Source organism: Bufo gargarizans, chromosome 2, assembly GCF_014858855.1.
Source record: "Bufo gargarizans isolate SCDJY-AF-19 chromosome 2, ASM1485885v1, whole genome shotgun sequence".
NCBI classification, from domain to species: Eukaryota; Metazoa; Chordata; class Amphibia; order Anura; family Bufonidae; genus Bufo; species Bufo gargarizans.
This window is the reverse complement of record NC_058081.1, coordinates 269,332,740-269,355,533: the sequence shown is the minus strand read 5'-3', so window position 1 is coordinate 269,355,533 and position 22,794 is coordinate 269,332,740. Positions and strand designations below refer to the sequence as shown.

General features: G+C 41.8%; 1 protein-coding gene across 1 annotated transcript in view; it reads left to right on the top strand.

The window, feature by feature from the left end:
* Positions 1-22,794, top strand: part of CPED1 (cadherin like and PC-esterase domain containing 1) — a 475,576-nt gene that overhangs the window by 208,303 nt on the left and 244,479 nt on the right. The window contains exons 15-17 of the mRNA XM_044277190.1: positions 7,286-7,353; positions 9,892-9,921; positions 13,900-14,086. Coding sequence (XP_044133125.1) covers positions 7,286-7,353; positions 9,892-9,921; positions 13,900-14,086 — 285 coding nt within the window. The remainder of the gene's footprint in view (positions 1-7,285; positions 7,354-9,891; positions 9,922-13,899; positions 14,087-22,794) is intronic.

The window sequence follows — 22,794 nt, the reverse complement described above, 5'->3', positions numbered from 1 at the left end:
CCGCTGCAGCTCAAGGAGGGTGTGCTTTGCAGTGTACGAGTGGCTGAAGTACATGCAAAGTTTCCTGGTCATTTTTAGGATGTCATGCAGATGGGTGGAAGACTTCAGGAAGTGCTTGACAGCCAGATTAAACATGTGCGCCACGCAGGGCGCATGGCTCAGCCCTCCTTGACGCAGCGCCGACACCATGTTCTTCCCATTGTCAGTCACCATGGCGATTTTGAGCTGTCGCGGAGAAAGCCAGGATTCGATTTCTTGATGAAGGAAATGGAGCAGTTCCTCCCTTGTGTGACTCGGTTCGCCCAGGCAAACGAGGTGCAGAACAGCGTGACACCGTCGTGCCCTGCACATGTGGTATGCTTGAAGGGCACTGTGAATTGTCCCTGCAGTGTAGCCTGAGGACACAGTGGAGGATGAGGAGGTAGAGGTGGAGGCAGAAGTGGCATCACCTGGCCAAGTTGCTGGTGTGGCTGTGCAGGAACCACATTCACCCAGTGGCCCGTAAAGGACATTTATTGTCCCTGACCGAAGTTAAAGCTCCACACGTCGGCGCAGCCGTGCACTTTGGCATACACCGACAGGCTCAAGGACTGGCCCACCTTCTGTTCTACATACGTGTGCAGGGCTACTACTGCCTTTTTGGCAAAGAAATGACGGCTTGGGAGTCTCCATATTGGCTCGGCACAAGCCATCAGTTCTCTGAAAGGTGCAGAGTCCACCACTTGGAAAGCATTGGATGAGTGCATGCATACTGTTGTCTCTTGGCAATCGCTTCGGTGATCGATTGCTGACAGTATGACTGACAAGGAGGAGGAGCAAGAGCATCAGACCAGCAGATTATGGCAAGGGCAGACAGCTCCCTTCGGCTGAGGTGGTGGAGCCTTGACTGCCTGAAACCGGGTGCATGCCACTGGGTGATGCAGCGGTTGCTGTGGCAGGCTGGACCATCACATCAGAGCCACGGTTCTCCCAGGCCACTTTATGGTGACGCTGCATATTTTGACACAGGGCCGTGGTGCCAACATTGGCACCCTGGCCATGCTTTACCTTCTGCCCACATATTCTACAAATGACCATGTTCACCTCCTCTGGCAGCTTAACAAAAAACTATCACACTGCCAAGTAGGTGATTTTACCCCCAACACTCCGTACTGACTGACTGCTACCGCCTCTGCTTCCGTGAACCCCTGCACCACCACTTTCCGGGCAGGTAGGCTCCTGCGAAGCGTGCGGTCTACCCCGTGCACCTTTGTCTCTTGACCTCCTCCTGCTTCCACCCTGCTGTCTCCCGGCCACGCTAGTGACTTGCTGGCTCTGCCGCTGCCTCACAGGCAAGCATACACCCTCTTTTCCCAATGATGATGAAGCCCCTAATTCACCCGGCTCCCAAGTCCAATCAGCTACATCATCATGATCGAGTACTGTCTGCACGTCACTGATGTCCTCCTCAACTGTCTCTTGGTCAGGAGCCTGACCGCTCGCAATACCAGCTCCCACGCCACTCTCCTCATCACCACTTGCGCGCCTACTGGAGGAAGCGGCAGATGTCTCCTTCACATCTTGGCTGGCCAGTAGCTGCTGACTGTTCTCTAGTTGCTCGTCCTCGCTGTATAGTGGAGCTAAGCCCACAGCATATTATACTTGTCTGGCTGAGGGAACAGAAAAGGACAGAGGCAGGTTGAGGACAGGTGAGGGCACAGGGTCTGATCCTGGGCCATGCGAACTAAGGGTTGTATCTGACGAACCCATCGACTCTTGGCTGTGGGTGTCTGATTTCACTTGGGACAAAGTGGATGACCGAGTCAACCATTCAAGAACCACTGGGTTGCTGGTCAAGACACGACCACTAGATGACACCGGGAAGTCAGGCCTCTCGCTGCGACTCCTGCTGCCACTCCCTCTTACTCTGCTGCGACCTGTGCCTGCGCCAGAAACATTTAGGCCTCTGCCACTTCCCTGTGCAGGGCCTGGCACTTCTCTGTCTGACATACTGTCAGATCAAATCTATAAATATAAACAACGTATATATGTATGTATGTATGTGTGTATGTATGTTCTGCGATCACTCAAAAATGCAACCATCGATTTCATCGGAACTTGGTATACACATCCCTTGCTACCCTGGAAAGAAATCTTGTGGGGGTCACAGCAATCAAAAATGACCTGCATTAGCCAATACAAGCCTGCAAGTCCTTCTCTTCATATCCCAACTGCCATACACACAGTCACATGTCCCTTATCAGCCAATAGAAGCTTGCAGGCCCTTAGTATTCACATACACACAGCTCCAGGTTTCCATAACAACCCAGCCATTTTTCTTCACTGCTGCAGGTCAGCTTTAAAGGGATAGGGCGCTATGGATGACACTGTTAAGGGAGTGTAGTGCTGTGGAGGTCACCCTCAAAAGACAGACCTAAAAACTCTGACCCCATGTCCTGCGAAGCCACGCCACCTCCCACTCCACAACCGACAGGGATAAAAAAAAAAAGGTAAAAATCAACTTATGTCAGCTGCAGGGGTGGGAGGGAGGGTGACTTTCTCCCTGCAGCTTACGCTCAAACAGCACTGTTCTGCTGTCTGACTGTGAGCCTGTTCAAAAGGACATCCCTGTGTGAGATATTCCCAAAAAATGCATTAGCCAATAGAAGCCTGGTCACATGACCCTTATCAGCCAATAGAAGCTCGCAGGCCCTTAGTCTCCACATACACACAGTTTTACACCAGGTTTCCATAACAACCCAGCCATTTTTCTTCACTGCTGCAGGTCAGCTTTAAAGGGGCAGGGCACTTGGATGACACTGTTAAGGGAGTGGAGTGCTGCTGTAGAGGTCACAGTTAAGGGGATGGTCCGCTGTGGAGGTCAGTGTTAAGTGGCAGATTGCTGTAGATGCCACTGTTAAGGGGACGGGGTGTTGTGAAAATCACTGTTAAAGAAATGGGGTACTGTGGAGGTCACTAATAAAGGACCGGCTGCTGTGAGGGTCACTGTTAAAGGGGTGGGCTACTGAGGAGGTCACTGTTAAGGGGGCAGGATGCTGTCCAGATCACTGTTTAAGGGGCGGGCTGCTGTGGAGGTCACTGATAAGGGTGGGGGATGCTGTGAAGGTCGGGCATGGTGGAGGGGGGCGGGCACGGTGGAGGTCTCTGTTAAGGGGATAGTTAACTGTGGAGGTCACAGTTAAGGGGCGGTCCACTATGGAGGTCAGTGTTAAGGAGCGGGGTGCTGTATACTGTGTGCTGTACACTTTTAAGGGGGCAGGGTTTGTGGAGGTCACATTTTAAGGGAACAGAGCTCTGTAGAGATCACTGTTGAGGGGGCGGGTTATTGTGGAAATTGCTGTTAACGAGACAGGGTACTGTGGAGGTCACTAATAAATGGGTGACCGCTGTGGTGGTCACTGTTAAAGGGGAGGACGCTGTGGATGTTACTTTTGAGGGGCATGTCGTTGTGGAGGTCACTGTTGAAGGGGCAGGGTACTGTAGATATCACTGTTATTGTGGATATCTTTTAACGACACACACAAACATTAAATTAAATATACCCGTGCGAAGCCAGGTCCTTCTGCTAGTAAATAAATAAAAAAGAAATTAAAACACCCCAAAAAAGTTTGTAATTTTCTCACTTCACCACACAACGGCTAATAAGCCCTTTTTTCCCACTAATACACGCCAAAGAATTCTATAGAACATATAACTGCATTGCTGAATGTCAAATAGGCCCTTACTTTTTTCCACCTATACACGCCACAAAAGGCTTTAGAACATATAACTGCACCGCTGAACGGCAAATATATATTTTTTTGCCACTAATACACGGCAAAAAGGTCTGTCATTTTCTCACTTTACCACACAACGGCAAACAATTTTTTTGTGCCACTAATACACGCCAAAAAGGGCTTTAGAACATATAACTGCCCCGCTGAATGGCAAATATATATATTTTTTGCCACTAAAACACGCCAAAAAGTGCTTTAGAACATATAACTGCACCACTAAATGGCAAATAGGCCCTTACTTTTTTCCACTTATACACTCCACAAAAGGCTTTAGATTATATAACTGCACTGCTGAACGGCAAATAATATATATTTTTTTGCCACTAAAACACGCCAAAAAGGGCTTTAGAACATATAACTGCTCCACTGAATGGCAAATATATATTTTTTTGCCACTAATACACGCCAAAAAGGGCTGTAATTTTCTCACTGCACCACACTAATAAGCCCTTTTTTCCACTAATACACGCCAAAGATGGCTTTAGACCATATAACTGCACTGCTGAACAGTAAATAATATCTATTTTTTTGCCACTAATAAACGCCAAAAAGGCTTTAGAACATATAACGGCACCACTGAACAGAAAATAAGATATATATATTTTTTGCCACTAATACATGCCATAAAGGGCTGTAATTTTCTCACTTCACCACACAACAGCTAATAAGCCCTTTTTTCTCCACTAATACAAGCCAAAAAATGCTTTAGAACAGTCATGCTCAATATCTAAGTACTGGAAAACCCCTTTAAAATGAAGCATGGTCACTAGTCTAGTACCTTTTCTGCATCAATGCATTCATAAAACGGTGTAGAATCCGGTATAAATTAGTTTTCTAAGTTTTTATTATTAGCTTATAATTCTGTGCATTTTAAATCTCAAGTTCTCAATATTTTTTCATGTGGGTTCACAATGTAGATTGATATCATCAGTTAGAGTTTTTCAATATAATATATTCCTTAAACCACAACAAGGAAAATCGAGCAGGCCAAGATATAAAAATCTCACTTATTTTATTAGTCCAAAAGTTGTGATTTTTGGACTAATAAAATAAGTGAGATTTTTATATCTTGGTCTGCTCAATTTTCCTTGTTGTGGGTTAATATATATTGTGGAGCAAAGTTTTTTTTACTTACGTGGGCATATGTAGGTATAAATGTAATATATTCATGTCTATTTCCATTTGTTAGAATCTAACCAAATGTAACAATCAAGTAAGAATTGGAATCTCTTAAAATCCTTAAAGGTTATGTACAGCTTTGGAGGCAATTTTTGTTTATGATTTCATTTTACTCATTTTTGGCCAAAATTCATATTTTCAATTGGCCTTTATTAAAAATATTGAGCCATTCTATCACAAAGGGTTAAGTGTTTTTCTAGCTGTGTACTTTCATTTTACCCTTATCTCTAAACTACTAAGAGGTCATAAACTAAGCCACATTCTTATCAGTAAGATAAGGATTGAGCTCTAATGAGTAAGGTCAGAGAGCAGAGATAAGGAGTCTGTCTGCTCCCCAGATGACGGAAAAGAAAAACATTTACAGGCAGCTAGTACTGCATCTCCGTTATGTACAGAAATTTTTTTTTTTTTTTTTTTTTAAAGAAAGACCAGATAATGAGCTGAAAATAAGTATAATGCAAATAAAAAATTCCAAAGGTGTGCATAGCCTTTAAAGTGATAATGACTGTATTCTGTATCTCGTGTATTCTGAACTTCCTTGAGTTCCATTTGCTGTCGCTTTGACTGGTTTTAAAAGTATCATGTAATACTGATTGTCTTTTGTAGTTATGTATTCAGTTAATCTTAATAGTCTACCGTTAAAGCCATTTTAATTTGTAGCTAAAATGTATTCAAATAAATCTGCATTTTCCGTGATGCAGGAGTAGGACTTAGTGTTTTGTACTTCATAATTCTGCTGCTGTCATCTCATCTGACATGCTTGTTTCATTGAAATGTTTCAATGTTAATGCCTCATTTTTTGGAATTGTTAAACTCTTGCCTTGGGTTATCCTATGTGTGTCCACAGTCCAGGGTATATTTACACATGGAAGATTGATTGCCAAAGTTTTATACATCCAAAAGGGTTGTTACTGTAAGTTCTGCATTGTTTTCTGCAATCCCTGTTGACATGAATGGAACAGTCAATAGCAATTTCTGTGACAAATCTGCAACAGATCATACCCTTAGATTCCTGGTCATAGTTGGGTTGCCAATTGCACCCTTGTGCTGCTGTTAATGCCGATTTTTTGTGTTCAATATGCACACAGCTAGAATACCGGGGCAGATATAATAGGACTATATTAACTACATATGATATATTAAGTCTATTTTGCCCTAGAATACTGTGCCTGCACCATTTTATGGGTTGTTAAATGTGTCTAGATCTGTGATTTAGTTTTATAAAGTTGTAAAGGGAAGATGAAACACAATGCAACATTTATAGTATTGTACACCACTTTTTATACAACCTTGGACCTGGTATAGTTTTGTCCAACACATATAGACAAGTTTAGACAAACATTTGTCACAAAAGTTGTTTAAAAATAACCTTGGTCCAGATTTATGAATGTGTCTGCACCAAAAATCTGTTTAAAAATGGTTCAAATTGACGCAGTTTGGCGCATCTAGTGGCAGGGCTTAGCAATAAGTGGTGTGGCTTCAATGGAAAGGGATGGGGCCTAATATGTGAAATTTTGTGTCACTATTGCGTCACAATATATTTCTCAGTAAGAACACCAATCGATAGTATAGAGTCAGAGAAGTGTCTGTCCCTGAATCACATTTATCATCCAGCGTGAGCCCCTGTAAGAAATCTGCTGCAGGTCTAGACAAACTGTCTAAGCTTTACATCATCTATAGGATCAGTAAATTTGGGCGAATATTTCTAGCATGTTGTAAATTAAGCAAAATTGTAGCACGTACTCATATATTTTGTGTGGTAAGTGTGTTCCACACATTCTGGTACAAATCAAGACGCTTTCCAGGTGCAATCAGGGGTGGACTGCCCATAGACCCTACAGGGAAACTTCCCAGTGGACCGGTACCCAGAGGGCCACCTGGGCCTTACTCACAGCTGCCAATCAGGTAAGTAATGATCTGATCCTCCCTGAGTTAACTAACACTTGGAGTGTCATGAATCTATGTATCTGGTTGGCGGCTGCAAGTACCCTCCTGACTCCTCAATTCAACTGTATTGCCATCTGGAGTAGGAGGACAGAACATGGGAGCTGGTGCTGCCAACACAGAGGGGCAGCTTCTGGGGAGGTATTTTATGCTGCATTGTGGTATTTGGTTCTGCTGGGTCAGTATGGTACTAGTGGCACATCAAATTGTGTTGCCCCACCTTCTGTCCTTCTGTCTGTTTGGACCTGCCTACAACATGGGGCCACTTTTAGTTTTTTCCAGGGCCACTTTAAGTTCCCAGTCTGCCCCTCTCCAATGTCATTCTTCCGATAGTTGAAAGCCACTTCTGTTGTGTTCCATATATAACTATGGAATTTTACTTACAGAGAAAAAATTCAAGACAAAGAAGAGAATGAATTGTCTGGGGTTTCAGGACGAGATATCAGGGAATCAGGTTTGTACACATACCCATTTTGTATATTTGTCTAAGGGTTTGTGCACAGGCAGTGGTAATGGCGGTCTCATCAGTAATGCCCTGCAAAGAAACGCTGCTCAAACTTGTGGCTGTGACGCTATTCCTGTCATAATTGTGAATGGGAAATGCTGCCATTAAAAGCTGAATCCTCATTTATGGGTAGTAATGATGCAGCTTTAAAAAAAAAACCCTATCTAAATCAAGTTTTACCCTTTAACTTGTATTATATACTGAAAATAAGGTCCTGTGTGCGTGCAGTAGTAAGTCTTTTTCACATGACTCCATGACTTGAACTCAAGTTCTATATATCCACACATGTAAATGAATGCAGATTTCCTCAATCCAAGGCCTGTACATCCAGTTTAAGGTAAGTGACTGTTGTAAGCACAGCTTGGGTATCGTTCATTCGTAATGATTTCCAGAGCTGTAGTCTGAATGAACTGGCGTGAACTTTGTGCTTTACAGACGCATCTACTGATAAAATGTGGGAGAGCATCAATTTTATTTTCTTAGTAGAATCTCTAAATTGATGTGACTGTTCGAGAGTAATAACTATGGTAGACTCATCATTATGGTATGCTAAACTGCTCCAGCATGTATATAGCAATATCAAAATATATTCATTTTGCAATGAATAATTACAATTGATGGGTAAATGCTGGATGAATCCATAACTGCTTGTAATGTGAGAGCCAGGTATTTCCCTCCCTAGGTTTTTAGTTGTTGGCTTGCAGCTCTGTCTTGCTTTCTACTTTTGAGTTCTTTTTTTTTTTTTTATGGAAATCTACACCGATACTTCAGTTATAATATGTATCATTTAAAGGGATTTTCAGAATATTACATTGATGGTGGGCCATCAGTTTTGGATATTCAGTGGGAAGTACAGCTTCTTGACGTCATAGAGAAAGTCTCTGTATGTTCATCAGTTGGGAGGCAGAAACGGTTCTACAGATGTGGCAGGGATTAAAGTAATTCCTGGTGCCTTAACACATAAGCTTGTCACGCAGCTAGATCGATATACCTCTCTGACACCTTAGGGCTCATGCATACAACCGTATGTATTTTGAGGTCCGCAAAAAATATGGATGATGTCCATTTGCATTCCGTATTTTGAGGAACAGAACAGCTGGCTCCTAATAGAACAGTCCTACCCTTGTCCATAATGCGGACAATAATAGGACATGTTCTATTTGTCTGCAGAACAGACATGTGGACATGCGGAAACGGAATGCATACGGAGTAACTTCCGTTTTTTGCAAACCCATTGAAATAAATGGTCCCGCATACGGTCTGCAGAAAAAAAAAAACTGACATGAAAGAAAATACGTTCGTGTGCATGAGCCCTTATGCCGATGATCGCCGGCTCTCTTCTCCTGCTGCTGCATAATTTCTATGTAGTTACAGACTTTGTAGAGATGACTACATGTGGATCAGCCCAATATTTTTAGACAGGTGTTCCACGTGTGGAAAATACATTTCTGGACTATTAGGACCAGCAGATCACAACTTCAGTAACAATTCTTAGGCCTCTTTCACACTTGCGTTGTCCGGATCCGGCGTGTACTCCACTTGCCGGAATTACACGCCGGATCCGGAAAAACACAAGTGTACTGAAAGCATTTGAAGACGGATCCGTCTTCAAAATGCGTTCAGTGTTACTATGGCATCCAGGATGCTATTAAAGTCCTGGTTGCCATAGTAGGAGCGGGAAGCGGTATACTTACAGTCCGCGCGGCTCCCAGGGCGCTCCAGAGTGACGTCAGAGCGCCCCATGTGATCACGTCATCCATGCGCGTGGGGCGCCCTGAGGTCACTCTGGAGCGCCCCGGGAGCCGCACGGACGGTAAGTATGCTGCTCCCCCGCTCCCCGCTACACTTTACCATGGCTGCCAGGACTTTAGCGTCCCGGCAGCCATGGTAACCATTCAGAATAAGCTAAACATCTGATCCGGCAATGCGCCGAAACGACGTTTAGCTTAAGGCCGGATCCGGATCAATGCCTTTCAATGTGCATTCATTCCAGATCCGGCCTTGCGGCAAGTCTTCAGGATTTTTGGCCGGAGCAAAAAGCGCAGCATGCTGCGGTATTTTCTCCGGCCAAAAAACGTTCCGTTCCGGAACTGAAGACATCCTGATGCATCCTGAACGGATTTCACTCCATTCAGAATGCATTAGGATAAAACTGATCAGGATTCTTCCGGCATAGAGCCCCGACGACGGAACTCTATGCCGGAAGAAAAGAACGCAGGTGTAAAAGAGCCCTTATACAGTTTTATAGATTTTGGACCTCACATCCAAGGACTCAGGCAGACTGGCCTAATTTAAGTTGAATTAATTAGATTAATATGACAGCCAGCTCCTCAAGTTTTGTTTGGATTTGCCATTATAAAAAAACATCCTGGTCTACTCTGCTGTATACAAATGGAAGAACTATTAGCGATGCATATATTATACTGTATGTAATAACTTTTCAAAGATATTTTAATAGATATGTTTGTATCATTTTTACATTTGCAGTGACAAGAAAGTGGATGAACTGCAGTGATGGTAAGTGTATTGTGATATGTCCATCCACTATCCATGGGTTGTATGTGGTATTGTAGCTCAGGGTTCTCTTTCTCTGTATGTCTCTAATTTCATACGAAGGAATACGTAGACACAAGGGATGTCCATGTGCAACATTTCATGTATATTTTTGCAAATATATATAATAAATTTGGTCAAAATTTTGCAACATTCAGAGAGCCTCGCTACTTTTAGAAGTGCAGAGATATGCAACTTTTTAAACAGTCGCAAAAAAAAGTCTCCATGCCAGGCAACCCCCTGGTGTTACAGACATAAGAGTACACCATATTGCACTTGCTCCAAATTATTACTGTTTGCCAGTTCATACATTTGGTGCAACATCACAAAGTAAAGACAGACTTAAAACTGCCACCAAAAATCATAAAATTCCCCTATAGTTTTTTTTGTACAGATTCCTAATGCATCCTGGCATTGCTTCTACAGAATATCCTACATGGAATCCAACTGAGTCTGTACTGCAGTGAGCAGAGGCTGAACATGTCCATACAGGCTCCTCTGGTAGTACCAGATTAACATCTCAGGAGCCCGTAACCACAAAATGCCTGGTGCCTTAGTGCCCCTCCCCCCTTTAATAAAGTCAAACTGAAAGCACACCGTTAACATTATCTGAAATTATTATTATTAACCAAGAAGTCAACACTTACATTACAGCACAAATGTTTGTTCCTAATATTTAAAAGGGGTTGTCTCACTTCCTTAAGTAGCATTTATCATGTAGAGAAAGTTAATACAAGACACTTACTAATGTATTGTTACTATCCATATTGCTTCCTTTTGTTGGCTTGATTCATTTTTCCATCACATTATTCCCTGCTCGTTTTCATGGTTACATACCACCCTTCAGTCCATCAGTGGTGGTCGTGCTTACACATTTTAGGAAAAAGCATCAGCCTCTCTGGTGGCTGGGACCATGGGAGCGCATATTGTGCAAGCATGACCACCACTGATGGATTGCAGGTTTGTCTGTAACCATGGAAACGAGCAGTGTATAATGTGATGGAAAAATGAATCCAGCAAGCAAAGGAAGCAATATGGATAATCACAATACATTAGTAAGTGCCTCACATTAACTTTCTCTACATGATGAATACCACTTACTGAAGTTACACAACCCCTTTAACTTCCAAGAAAAACTGTACAAAACTAAAGAGAGAGGAGAATATTAATGCCACCACAATAGAGGGCATTAGTGGTTCACCCCTTACCAAAAGCCTTAGGTTTTCTATCTTCTATTTACACGTAGACACAGCAGATAACCACAGTCCAAAGATTTATCATGAGTTTTAAAAGTCTATATTTAAAGGCTATAAACACTTTCTGGGGCAATTTCTTATGATTGTATTTTAGGTTTAAAAATCACTTTTTCAATTGGTCTTTATTAAAGAATTTTTTATCAAATGGCTACAGTTCAGCCTAGCTGCAGAGTATCTCAGTTTCAGTTTTATACAGTCCCATCATGTAGCTGTTTTGACAGCTGGATTTGAAGCCCTGATCTCTGAAGTCCTTACAGGCAATAGACACTGATTATCAAACTGATAAGAATTAGTGATGAGCAGCATAGGCTATCGCCGAATGTTTAGCTGAATATTCACGATTGCAAAAATCGCCAATGTAATATGCACATTTTGCGCATGCAATTTTTATTACCTATAACAAACAATCACACAAAGGCTATATGCCAAAAGCTGGGTATATGCAAGCCAACAACCTATCCATGAGACAGGTACAGCCAGCATACCTTACATTCAAGACCAGCTCTCCATCCACACAGACTTTAAAGCCAGTGAGCCTCAAAGTTGCTTGACTTTTTTGGATGCCAGCTAACTCTTCTCTCACTGCTTAGGAGGGCTGCATACAAATTTTCAGTTTTCTAATTGTCTTAACATTTTTATTCAATAACCTTTCTATACTGTTTTGTCAGGTAAATTAATTTAAATAAACATGGGCATATGGGAAAGACAAATGATCAGAATCTGCCTTGTTTTTCAGCTGAAACACTATTTGCATGTCTTACCGATATGCCCATGTTTATGCAAATTAGTTTAAATGACAAAACAGTATAGAAAGGTTATTAAATATAAATGTTAGGACAATTAGAAAACTGAAAGTTTTTATGCAGCCCACCTAAGCAATGAGAGAAGAGTTAGCTGGCATCCCCAAAAATTTTTGTCACCCTAATGATAATTATCTAGGTGCGCAGGTCCCCCAAGCCATCCAACAAACGTCAAGCAACTTTGAGGCTTACTGGCTGATTTTGAATGCCTCAGACGGGATGGAATGTTTAGGAATGATAGAACTTGATAAGAAAGTATGCAATGATGGAACATTTATGAGTGATAGATTGTAAATATTCCTATCTGAGGAAAAGAAAAGCTGGTTTTGAATGTCTCATTGCACACAAGGCTGCCATTGTAAGGTATGCTGGTTGTACCTGTCTCATGGATAGGTTGTTGGCTTGCACATATCCGGCTTTTGGCATATAGCCTTTGTGTGATTGTCTGTTATATGTTGTTTATTGTGAGTTTTAGGTAATGATTTATTTTAAAAATAATATAGCATCTATAAAAAGAAATTATTAATGATAGGTAGGAAAATATTTATAATAAAGTTAGTTAATTATAGGTAAAATGATAACTATAAAAAAATAGGTATGTATGATAGCATAATAAAGATTAAGAGTAGCCATATACAATAATTGAGAAAAGATTATAGATTTATCTACTGATAAAAAAAATCTAGAATATTTGCTGTTACGAAGATATAGCAATATAATCTAGATATTCGCGAATTCTCGAAGTGCCGATATTCACAATAAAAATTCACGATTAGAATATTCAAACTCAACACTAATAGGAATATGGCTTTTATGAGTGTTTTTGAGCTGGCAGGAATTCAGAGATAAGGGCTTCAAATCCAGCTGTCAGAACAGCTACATGATGGGACTGTACAACTGAATCTAAGATACTCTGCAACTAGGCTGAAACATAAGGCTACTTTCACACTTGCGGCAGAGTGATCCGACAAGCAGTTCCGTCGCAAAACGTATGCCAACCGATGGCATTTGTAAGACTAAACAGGATCCTGATCAGTCTTAAAAATGCCTGAACAGTCAGAAAAATGCATTAAAATGCCGGATCCATCTTTCTGGTGTCATCTGGCAAAACAAATCCGGCATTTATTTTTTTCACCTTTTTTTCGGTCTGCGCATGGAAGGACGGATCTGGCATTCCGGTATTTTGTATGCCGGATCCGGCACTAATACATTCCTATGGAAAAAAATGCCATGTCAGTCAGGCAAGTCTTCAGTTTTTTTCACCGTAGCATGCTAAGGTTTTATCTTTTGCCTGATCAGTCAAAAAGACTGAACTGAAGACATCCTGATGCATCCTGAACGGATTACTCTCCATTCAGAATGCATGGGGATATACCTGAAAAGTTTGTTTCCGGCATTGAGCCCATTTGACAGAACTCTATGCCGGAAAAGAAAAACGCTAGTGTGAAAGTACCCTAACCCTATAGTACAAAAACTTCTGAAAGAATTTAATAAAGACCAGTTGTAAAAATTATTCTTTAGCCCAAAATGAGTAGAATGTAATCATAAAAAAATGACTCCCAAAGGTGTTTATAGCCCTTAAAGTCGGTATGCATTGACATACTTTGCCCTAAATTTATTAAGCGTCACACGTTGTTTGTTAAATTCTGGTGTGTGGGCTGTAATAAATTCGCTCTATCATGTCCATTTGAATTTTTTTTATCACATTTGCTGCTTTTCTGTTATCTCCTGTATTTACTATACTTGGCTACATTTAATTGGAAATGTTGCTGTCCTGCAAGTTACTTATCATGTACATGCTGGCGTCATTTGCGAGGAACAAAAGCTGGAAAGCAATGTCTATTTCATAGAATACCAACTCATCGCTCCTTTATGTCTTGGAACAGATAATGATACACTATCTTACATCAGTCGTATCTTCAGCAATCCTTCTCTGGACCTGACTCCTGAATTCAACCCAAAGATCAAAGACTACTATGCAGAGCTGCCATTTGATGTAGTGACAGTGGAAATTGGAGCAGAGCCGATAAACTGCAAAAGCCAAGTGCACCTGGATGACAAGAATGGACCACGGTAAGCAATTACTAGTGCCTCTAGAGATCAGTATAATATAGGTTTTTGTTTTTAACCTCTACTCTTAGATATACGATTTATAAGTTTATAGGTAAGTGAACTACAACTGAAGTAACCCATGCAGCTACAGTAAAAGAAAATGGAAAATAACCTAATGTATATACAGTATTCATATTTGTTAACCCTAAGGTCAACCTGCATTTCTATTTTAAGTTATATAGTCATCAGTCCATGAATATGTTTATCATTTTATTGCTCGCTTTATGAGTGTGAACAACCAGACCAAGGAAGTTGTGGCTCTCTCCCAATGTGTTGTGAACTAGCAAAATAATTCTGTGCTGCACTACTGTACATCACCAATCCATAAGGGGGGTGATTCAATAATGAAAGTACGTTAAGAAATATATTTATACTCAATTTCCTAATATAAGGTGAACTTGCTCACCAATGCACAAATAACATGGTTGCTTCTAGTGTGCAGTGAGAATGTTAGATGAGATGCTGGCACTCTAATGCTGTGCCGCCGCAGAGCACAGGCAGTCTAATGTAGGCCAATAACAGTCCTCTCACCTCGTCCTCTGCCATTGAGTTGCACACTGGCAGCTTCACAGCAGGCAGAAACATAATGCCATGGTTGTAGTGTGCAGCGGCAGACCACCATTTAAACCCCTCTGCGACCTGGATACCCTGGATATACCCCAAAGGCTGGAATGCAAAAAGACATTTATAAAAAATAAATAAAAAATATCCTCTCTGCTGGCTGCCATCCTAGGCATGTGCCCTTTAGTGCCTATTTGGAAATATGGCCCTAAACAGGGGCACCAAATGTTGCTTTAAGGAAACCTATTATATAGAATATGTAGTCCAAACTGCAGGCAGTATGTTATAGAGCAAGAGCAGCTTAGAAACTGATATATACCGTATTTTTAATCCTTTAAGACGCTTTAGAGGGGACAATAAAAAAAATATATTTTTAATTAAACCTCAGGTTAGACCACCAATCAGACCTCAGCTCAGACCCCAATGTGAATGACCCCCAATCAGACCTCAGATAAGAGCCTCATATCAGCCCCCAGCAGCCCCATATTGCCTCAGATCAGCCCCATATTGCCTCAGATCAGCTCCATATTGCCTCATATCAGCCCCATATTGCCTCATATTAGCCCCATATTGTCTCACATCAGCACCTATTGCCTCTCATATTGGCCACCATTGCCTCAGATCAGCCCCCAGCAGCCCCATATTGCTTCAGATCAGCCCCATATTGCCTCATATCAGCCCCATATTGCCTCATATCAGCCCCATATTTTCTCACATCAGCACCTATTGCCTCTCATATTGGTCACCATTGCCTCAGATCAGCCCCCAGCAGCCCCATATCAGCCCCATATTGCCTCATATCAGCCCCATATTGCCTCACATCAGCCCCATATTGTCTCACATCAGCCCCATATTGCCTCACATCAGCCCCATATTGTCTCACATCAGCCCCATATTGTCTCACATCAGCCCCATATTGCCTCACATCAGCCCCATATTGTCTCACATCAGCCCCATATTGCCTCACATCAGCCCCATATTGCCTCACATCAGCCCCATATTGCCTCACATCAGCCCCATATTGCCTCACATCAGCCCCATATTGCCTCACATCAGCCCCATATTGTCTCACATCAGCCCCATATTGTCTCACATCAGCCCCATATTGCCTCACATCAGCCCCATATTGCCTCACATCAGCCCCATATTGCCTCACATCAGCCCCATATTGCCTCACATCAGCCCCATATTGCCTCACATCAGCCCCATATTGCCTCACATCAGCCCCATATTGCCTCGCATCAGCCCCATATTGCCATGCTTTATAAAATTAAAAAAACAGTTACCTCTCTTGTTCCTGGATGCCGCCGCTCCTCTCCACCCACGATCTACTTCCTCCTGCCGCCGGCTGTGCCATGAACTGGCACGCACTGCGTGAGGTCACAGAGCGCCCTCACGCTGTGTGTAGCCACTGCACAGCCGAGGACCAGGAAGCGGTGACTACAGAGCCTTCACTGCTTCCTGGTCCTCCGGTACTAATGAGCGCTTCCATAATGGAAGCGCTCATTAGTATTCACCCCATAAGACGCAGGGGCATTTTTCCCACAGTTTTTTTTCGGAGGGAAAAATGCATCTTATGTGGCGAAAAATATGGTAGTTTTGTGGGAAAAGATTCAGTATAGCTTTAATTCATTAAAATCCCTGTTCTTTCTATGCTTAAGAGTCAGTTGGCTGGTCCTACTTGGTAATTGACAGCCATCTCTGTATGAACAGTTATACAGCGTAGTTTGTCAGCGAGATCACCAGCTGGACCTTTTAAGGCTGTTTAGAGTTTAGAGGGGTTATGTTATGATGCATGTAAAAAAATGAAAATCAGTCCAGTATCGCTCATGGGTCCAGAGATGTCCACATTCACTGCTCTAATTGCTCTGCTAGATTATCTTCAGCCTGGCAGCTCGGGCTGCATGTACTTTCTGCTGCAGCTCTCTCCCTGTAACTGCCGCAGCTTCCAGCAGAACATATGGCTGGTGGCAGTTGAAAATTTTAACTTAGTAAGTATGACCAGCTCAGTGAGATGGACAGAAAAATAAGGAAAAGAACAAACAGCAGGTGGCGCTATACAAATACAATTTATTGAATTGCTCACTGGTTATACTACATGTTTAATTACATGGAATTGCAAAAGTATTTAGATCCAGGTGCTAGTTTGAAAAATGCAGAATATGTTTCTGGACACAAGCCCAAGGGAACCTGATTCTTATATCCATTATAAATTATGTAAATGAAATGGGCAATATAATTGGACTCTTCTTAGACATGTCAATGTGGAGGATTTTATTTTGGGCCATAGACTATTACGTCATATAAAAATGTGTTAAACCTTAGGGTTATGACTCCTAACAAGAGATACTTAAAATACCAGACATTCAGGTGATAAAGATCTCTATTTGAATGTGGACTTGGTCAAAATGCAATCACCTCATCTGTCTCCCAAAAGAGACATTGTATCATGTTGCTTGCCAGTAATATTTGTCACTTACAAATCAGTTTTGGCGCTATCTGTCTGATCCAGTACTGCTACTAAACAAAACCAATATGTTCTGTACACTCTGAATACTATTTACTGTCAAAGATATACAGAAAGCGAAGTAGCGTCACTCAATGCCAAGCAGCAGCTATGAAAGCAATTCCAAGTTTAGCGTGTGTTGTATAAGAAGGGAGATTCAGTACCATTACCTGTGTCATGTCCAAAGGTTTATTCTCATTTACCTGGAGTTATTACTGCGTGGTACGCTTTTTTTACGCAGTTGTATGGTCTAAACTGCACTAAGTTTCCGGTCACTAATATTTTCACCTAAATCGTGAGCTTGATTGAATGTTTTCCTATAGCTATCACTTTTTCCCCCAAGTAAAATTTTCTTTTTTGTATTTATGTTACTGCAGTGATGTTACTGTGGTGCAGGTATTTAAATCAGCAGATGTGCAGCGATTCACTAACATGCTTTTCACATCAGTTTTCCTGTTTGTCTAAGTTTGTTCACATTTTCCATGACACCAATTGTTACGGAAATTCAGATGAGCTTACCGTAATTGGTTTATAAATCAGTCCTGTCATTTCCACTACACAAAAGGATTCAGCAACCAAAATAATGTGCAGAACATTACAGAGAGCTTTTATCAGGCAATGACAGTAGGTTTTCTGAGCATTTATATCAATGAGGTGGTTTAATGCTATGTTTTATGTGGCATACAGGTCCTTCTAAAAAAATTTGCATATTGTGATAAAGTTCATTATTTTCTGTAATGTACTGATAAACATTAGACTTTCATATATTTTAGATTCATTACACACAACTGAAGTAGTTCAAGCCTTTTATTGTTTTAATATTGATGATTTTGGCATACAGCTCATGAAAACCCAAAATTCCTATCTAAAAAAATTAGCATATCATGAAAAGGTTCTCTAAACGAGCTATTAACCTAATCATCTGAATCAACTGATTAACTCTAAACACCTGCAAAAGATTCCTGAGGCTTTTAAAAACTCCCAGCCTGGTTCATTACTCAAAACCGCAATCATGGGTAAGACTGCCGACCTGACTGCTGTCCAGAAGGCCATCATTGACACCCTCAAGCAAGAGGGTAAGACACAGAAAGAAATTTCTGAATGAATAGGCTGTTCCCAGAGTGCTGTATCAAGGCACCTCAGTGGGAAGTCTGTGGGAAGGAAAAAGTGTGGCAGAAAACGCTGCACAACGAGAAGAGGTGACCGGACCCTGAGGAAGATTGTGGAGAAGGACCAATTCCAGACCTTGGGGGGACCTGCGGAAGCAGTGGACTGAGTCTGGAGTAGAAACATCCAGAGCCACCGTGTACAGGCGTGTGCAGGAAATGGGCTACAGGTGCCGCATTCCCCAGGTCAAGCCACTTTTGAACCAGAAACAGCGGCAGAAGCGCCTGACCTGGGCTACAGAGAAGCAGCACTGGACTGTTGCTCAGTGGTGCAAAGTACTTTTTTCGGATGAAAGCAAATTTTGCATGTCATTCGGAAATCAAGGTGCCAGAGTCTGGAGGAAGACTGGGGAGAGGGAAATGCCAAAATGCCTGAAGTCCAGTGTCAAGTCCCCCAGTGATGGTCTGGGGTGCCATGTCAGCTGCTGGTGTTGGTCCACTGTGCTTTATCAAGGGCAGGGTCAATGCAGCTAGCTATCAGGAGATTTTGGAGCACTTCATGCTTCCATCTGCTGAAAAGCTTTATGGAGATGAAGATTTCATTTTTCAGCACGACCTGGCACCTGCTCACAATGCCAAAACCACTGGTAAATGGTTTACTGACCATGGTATTACTGTGCTCAATTGGCCTGCCAACTCTCCTGACCTGAACCCCATAGAGAATCTGTGGGATATTGGGAAGAGAAAGTTGAGAGACGCAAGACCCAACACTCTGGATGAGCTTAAGGCCGCTATCGAAGCATCCTGGGCCTCCATAACACCTCATCAGTGCCACAGGCTGATTGCCTCCATGCCACGCCGCATTGAAGCAGTCATTTCTGCAAAAGGATTACCGACCAAGTATTGAGTGCATAACTGAACAGAATTATTTGAAGGTTGACTTTTTTTGTATTAAAAACACTTTTCTTTTATTGGTCGGATGAAATATGCTAATTTTTTTAGATAGGAATTTGGGGTTTTCATGAGCTGTATGCCAAAATCATCAATATTAAAACAATAAAAGGCTTGAACTACTTCAGTTGTGTGTAATGAATCTAAAATATATGAAAGTCTAATGTTTATCAGTACATTACAGAAAATAATGAACTTTATCACAATATGCTAATTGTTTTAGAAGGACCTGTACATATGTCTAGGTGGAGATCTAATAAAACTGGCGTAATGGGACACTGGCTTAGGCTAGTTTCACACAAGTGTTAAAAAGATCCGTCAGGCTGTTGTGGCAGGGAACAGACTGCCGGATCTCTTTAACGCTAGTGTAAAACTAGCCTTAGCTGCCCTTACCAGCCAATCAGATTCCACCTTTTATTTTCCAAAGAAGCTCTAAAAAAGATTGAATCTGATTGATTGCTATGGGCACCTAAGCCAGTTTTCCTTTACACCAGTTTTGATAAATCTCCCCCTTAGTTTTTAGTGTTTTATGTCAAATCTATAAAAGAAAGCAGTAATACAAATATACGTTTTAGACTAAATAAACAGGGGGGGGGTAATGTATGAATAGATAGAAAGCACTTTTTGGCGTATATCTGTCGCAGATTCAGTCACAAAAGGGATTTGCGGCCGAATCTGTGACTTCTTCCACTTCCATGCCATGTACGCCAGGAGACATGGTGTGGGCGGTGAATAGGGATGGCCGTACCATTTATAATTTTCTACTCCAGTTTTTGCCGTAGAAAATAATCTACAGTAAATGTACGCCAGCAAGGGATAGGTCATCAGTTAAAAATTCCCTGAAACCCCTTTTCTAAAGCAGAATGGATCAATTATTGATTTTAGCTTAAAATTTCTGTCCTTGTCCCACAATTCCCATGCTCATCCATTCTTTTGACTCCTGATTGGACCAGCCTACCCAATATTTCAAATGTATTCTCTGTCTTAATATTCTTCACTGATTACTCTTACGCTCTATTAACTGGGAAAGTCAGGGGCAAAAAAATAAATAAAGGAATAAAATAGGAATACAATGAAATAAACAAGAACAAGTTACACATATTAAATTGATGTCATCAAGACTTATATTTCCATCCGAGCAGATAATGTACTCTAATAGCAATAATAATGTACTCTGTTGTGAGAAATTGGCAATCACAGCTATGTAACGAAGATCTAGGCTCTAATATATGGGCATTTATAGGCCTGCCAGAGGAGTTTTTCTTCAACAAAAATCACTCTTTGGGTGTTCATTGAAATGCAATAAAAATAGCATTATTGCTTGAAAGAAGCTTTAGTGAAGATCATGACTACACTATCTTGTATAAAATGGCATTTAGAAGAAGTAAACATATCTTTTTATTTGTGGGATGGCAAGTACAGAATATTACAACCTTTTGTTTTAAATTACCTCATACTAGAAAGCAGGGCCAGGGCACCACCTTGCTACCCACAGGAGAAGGGGGGGGGGTCACAGGAGCTACGAGCCAAGGAGCCAGGTCAGACATAGAGGTGGTCTCCGACCTGACGCTGTGCAGATGTCAGGTCAGTACAGAGCAGCAAGAAGACCCGAGCTGCAGGGTGGAGATGCTGTCCAGAGCAGGAGAGGTGAGTTGTTTTATTTTTTGTCTGATGTGAGGTCTGCAAGCAAGGGATTTGAGGTAGGGGATAGGGGGCAGTCACAGGTGTCTGCATGGATCTGAGGAGTAGGGGTCCTGAATTTTGTGGTTTGAGGGGGAAGGACTTGAATTGTGGGGGGAGGAATGAATTTTGTGGTCCGATATGAGGTCTGCTGGGATTTGTGGAGGCAAAGAATTTTGTGGCCTGATCTGAGGTGTGCAAGGATCTGAGGTAGAAGGGAACACAATTTTGAGGTCTGAACTGAGGTCTGCAGGGATCTAAAGGAAGGGAGGGTGGCACATAAATTTTGGGGTCTGATCCAGAGGTCTGCAGGGATCTGTGGGAGGGGGTACATGAATTTGGGATCTAATCTGAAATCTCAATTAAGGGTTGGTGGGGTGGGGATTATAAGGAGCCACATTAATCTGGGGTCTGATCTGAGATCTCCATTTAAGGGAAGGAGGTTATAGCAGGGCCACATGATCCTTTGGTCTGTATGAATTTGTGGTCAGTATATATTTGGGGTCTTATCTGTAGTTTGTGTGAATATGGGGCTAATCTGGGTTTTAGTTTTACTTTTGGGGACTGGTCTCAGGTTTGGTGCTTAAAGCTTGCTTTTGGCCCCATCATTTTCTAGTTCTGTAGTCGTGTCCTTTTGGCTCCTACAATTTGACAGTACAGTAAGTGGGAGAATTGGGTAGCACAGTCAGTACAGTATTGTGGGCACACGAGGGAGCAGTGGAAACAGTATTGGTGAAAGTTACAGGATGGGCATGTTAAAGGGGCAGCTGAACAGGGGATTCTTTGCTTAAAGGGGTTCTCCGGGAATTAAGAAAATGAAAATACTTAAATATTACTTTATTATAAATATATTCCCAAATGCCTGTCATTATTTATAATGACTCATTTTGTCTGGGAGGAATAATTAGGGGAAATAAAATGGCCGCCGTTCTATTAATACACAGAAAACCTGTCCTAATCAGACTGCAGGGCAAGTTACTTCACAATACTGAGAGTGGCCTTTTCCTCCTCTCTGCACTACATGTCAGGGATTATGATCCTGAATACAGCTGATAAGATCTTCAGCTGAATATCTGTAGGAATGGAGTTCATGATGAGACATGAAGTACAGAGAGGAGGGTGGGGTACAGCTAATGAGCAGCAGCACTTGTATGCAGTCTCCATTACTACAGCCCCATATTACCACAGTCTGTCCTGTCCGTCCTCCCTGTACTTCATGTCTGCTCATGAACTCCATTCCTAAAGAGATTTAGTTAAAGATTTTATCAGCTGTATTCAGGATCATAATCCCTGACAAGTAGAGCAGAGAGGATGATGAGGCAGCTCTTTAGCTCAGTGTTGTGAAGTAACTTGTCCTCCTGTGTGATTAGGACAGGTTTTATGTGTACTAATAGGACGGCGGCATTTTAGTTCTCCTAATGATTGCTCCCTAGACAAAACCAGCCATTATAACTAATGCAAGGTATTTGGAAATATATTTATAATAAAGTAATATTTAAGTATTTTCATTTCTTTTATTGCCGGAGAACCACTTTAAAGACCAAATAGAGAAGAAAAGGAAAGTAAAGAACTCAAGAACTCAGGAGACGTCACCTGTAAGTCACTAGAATTACATTTGTATACCCATGACTGTTTCTTATAAGATGTGTTTTAATCTCTATCGGAAAGTTGGGTCAATGTGAATTGATTCGGGTGGGTGAAGGTTGTGGGGGGACTAGGTGCACTAAAAAACCTTGTCCTGGCCCTGGTAGAAAGACTTGGCATATACAATTAATGATGACATCAAGATGAACACATGTTATATAGCGGTAAATGTAGGACTGCGTGTATGTGTGTCACCGTAGGTGAGGGAAGGGAAGCAAACC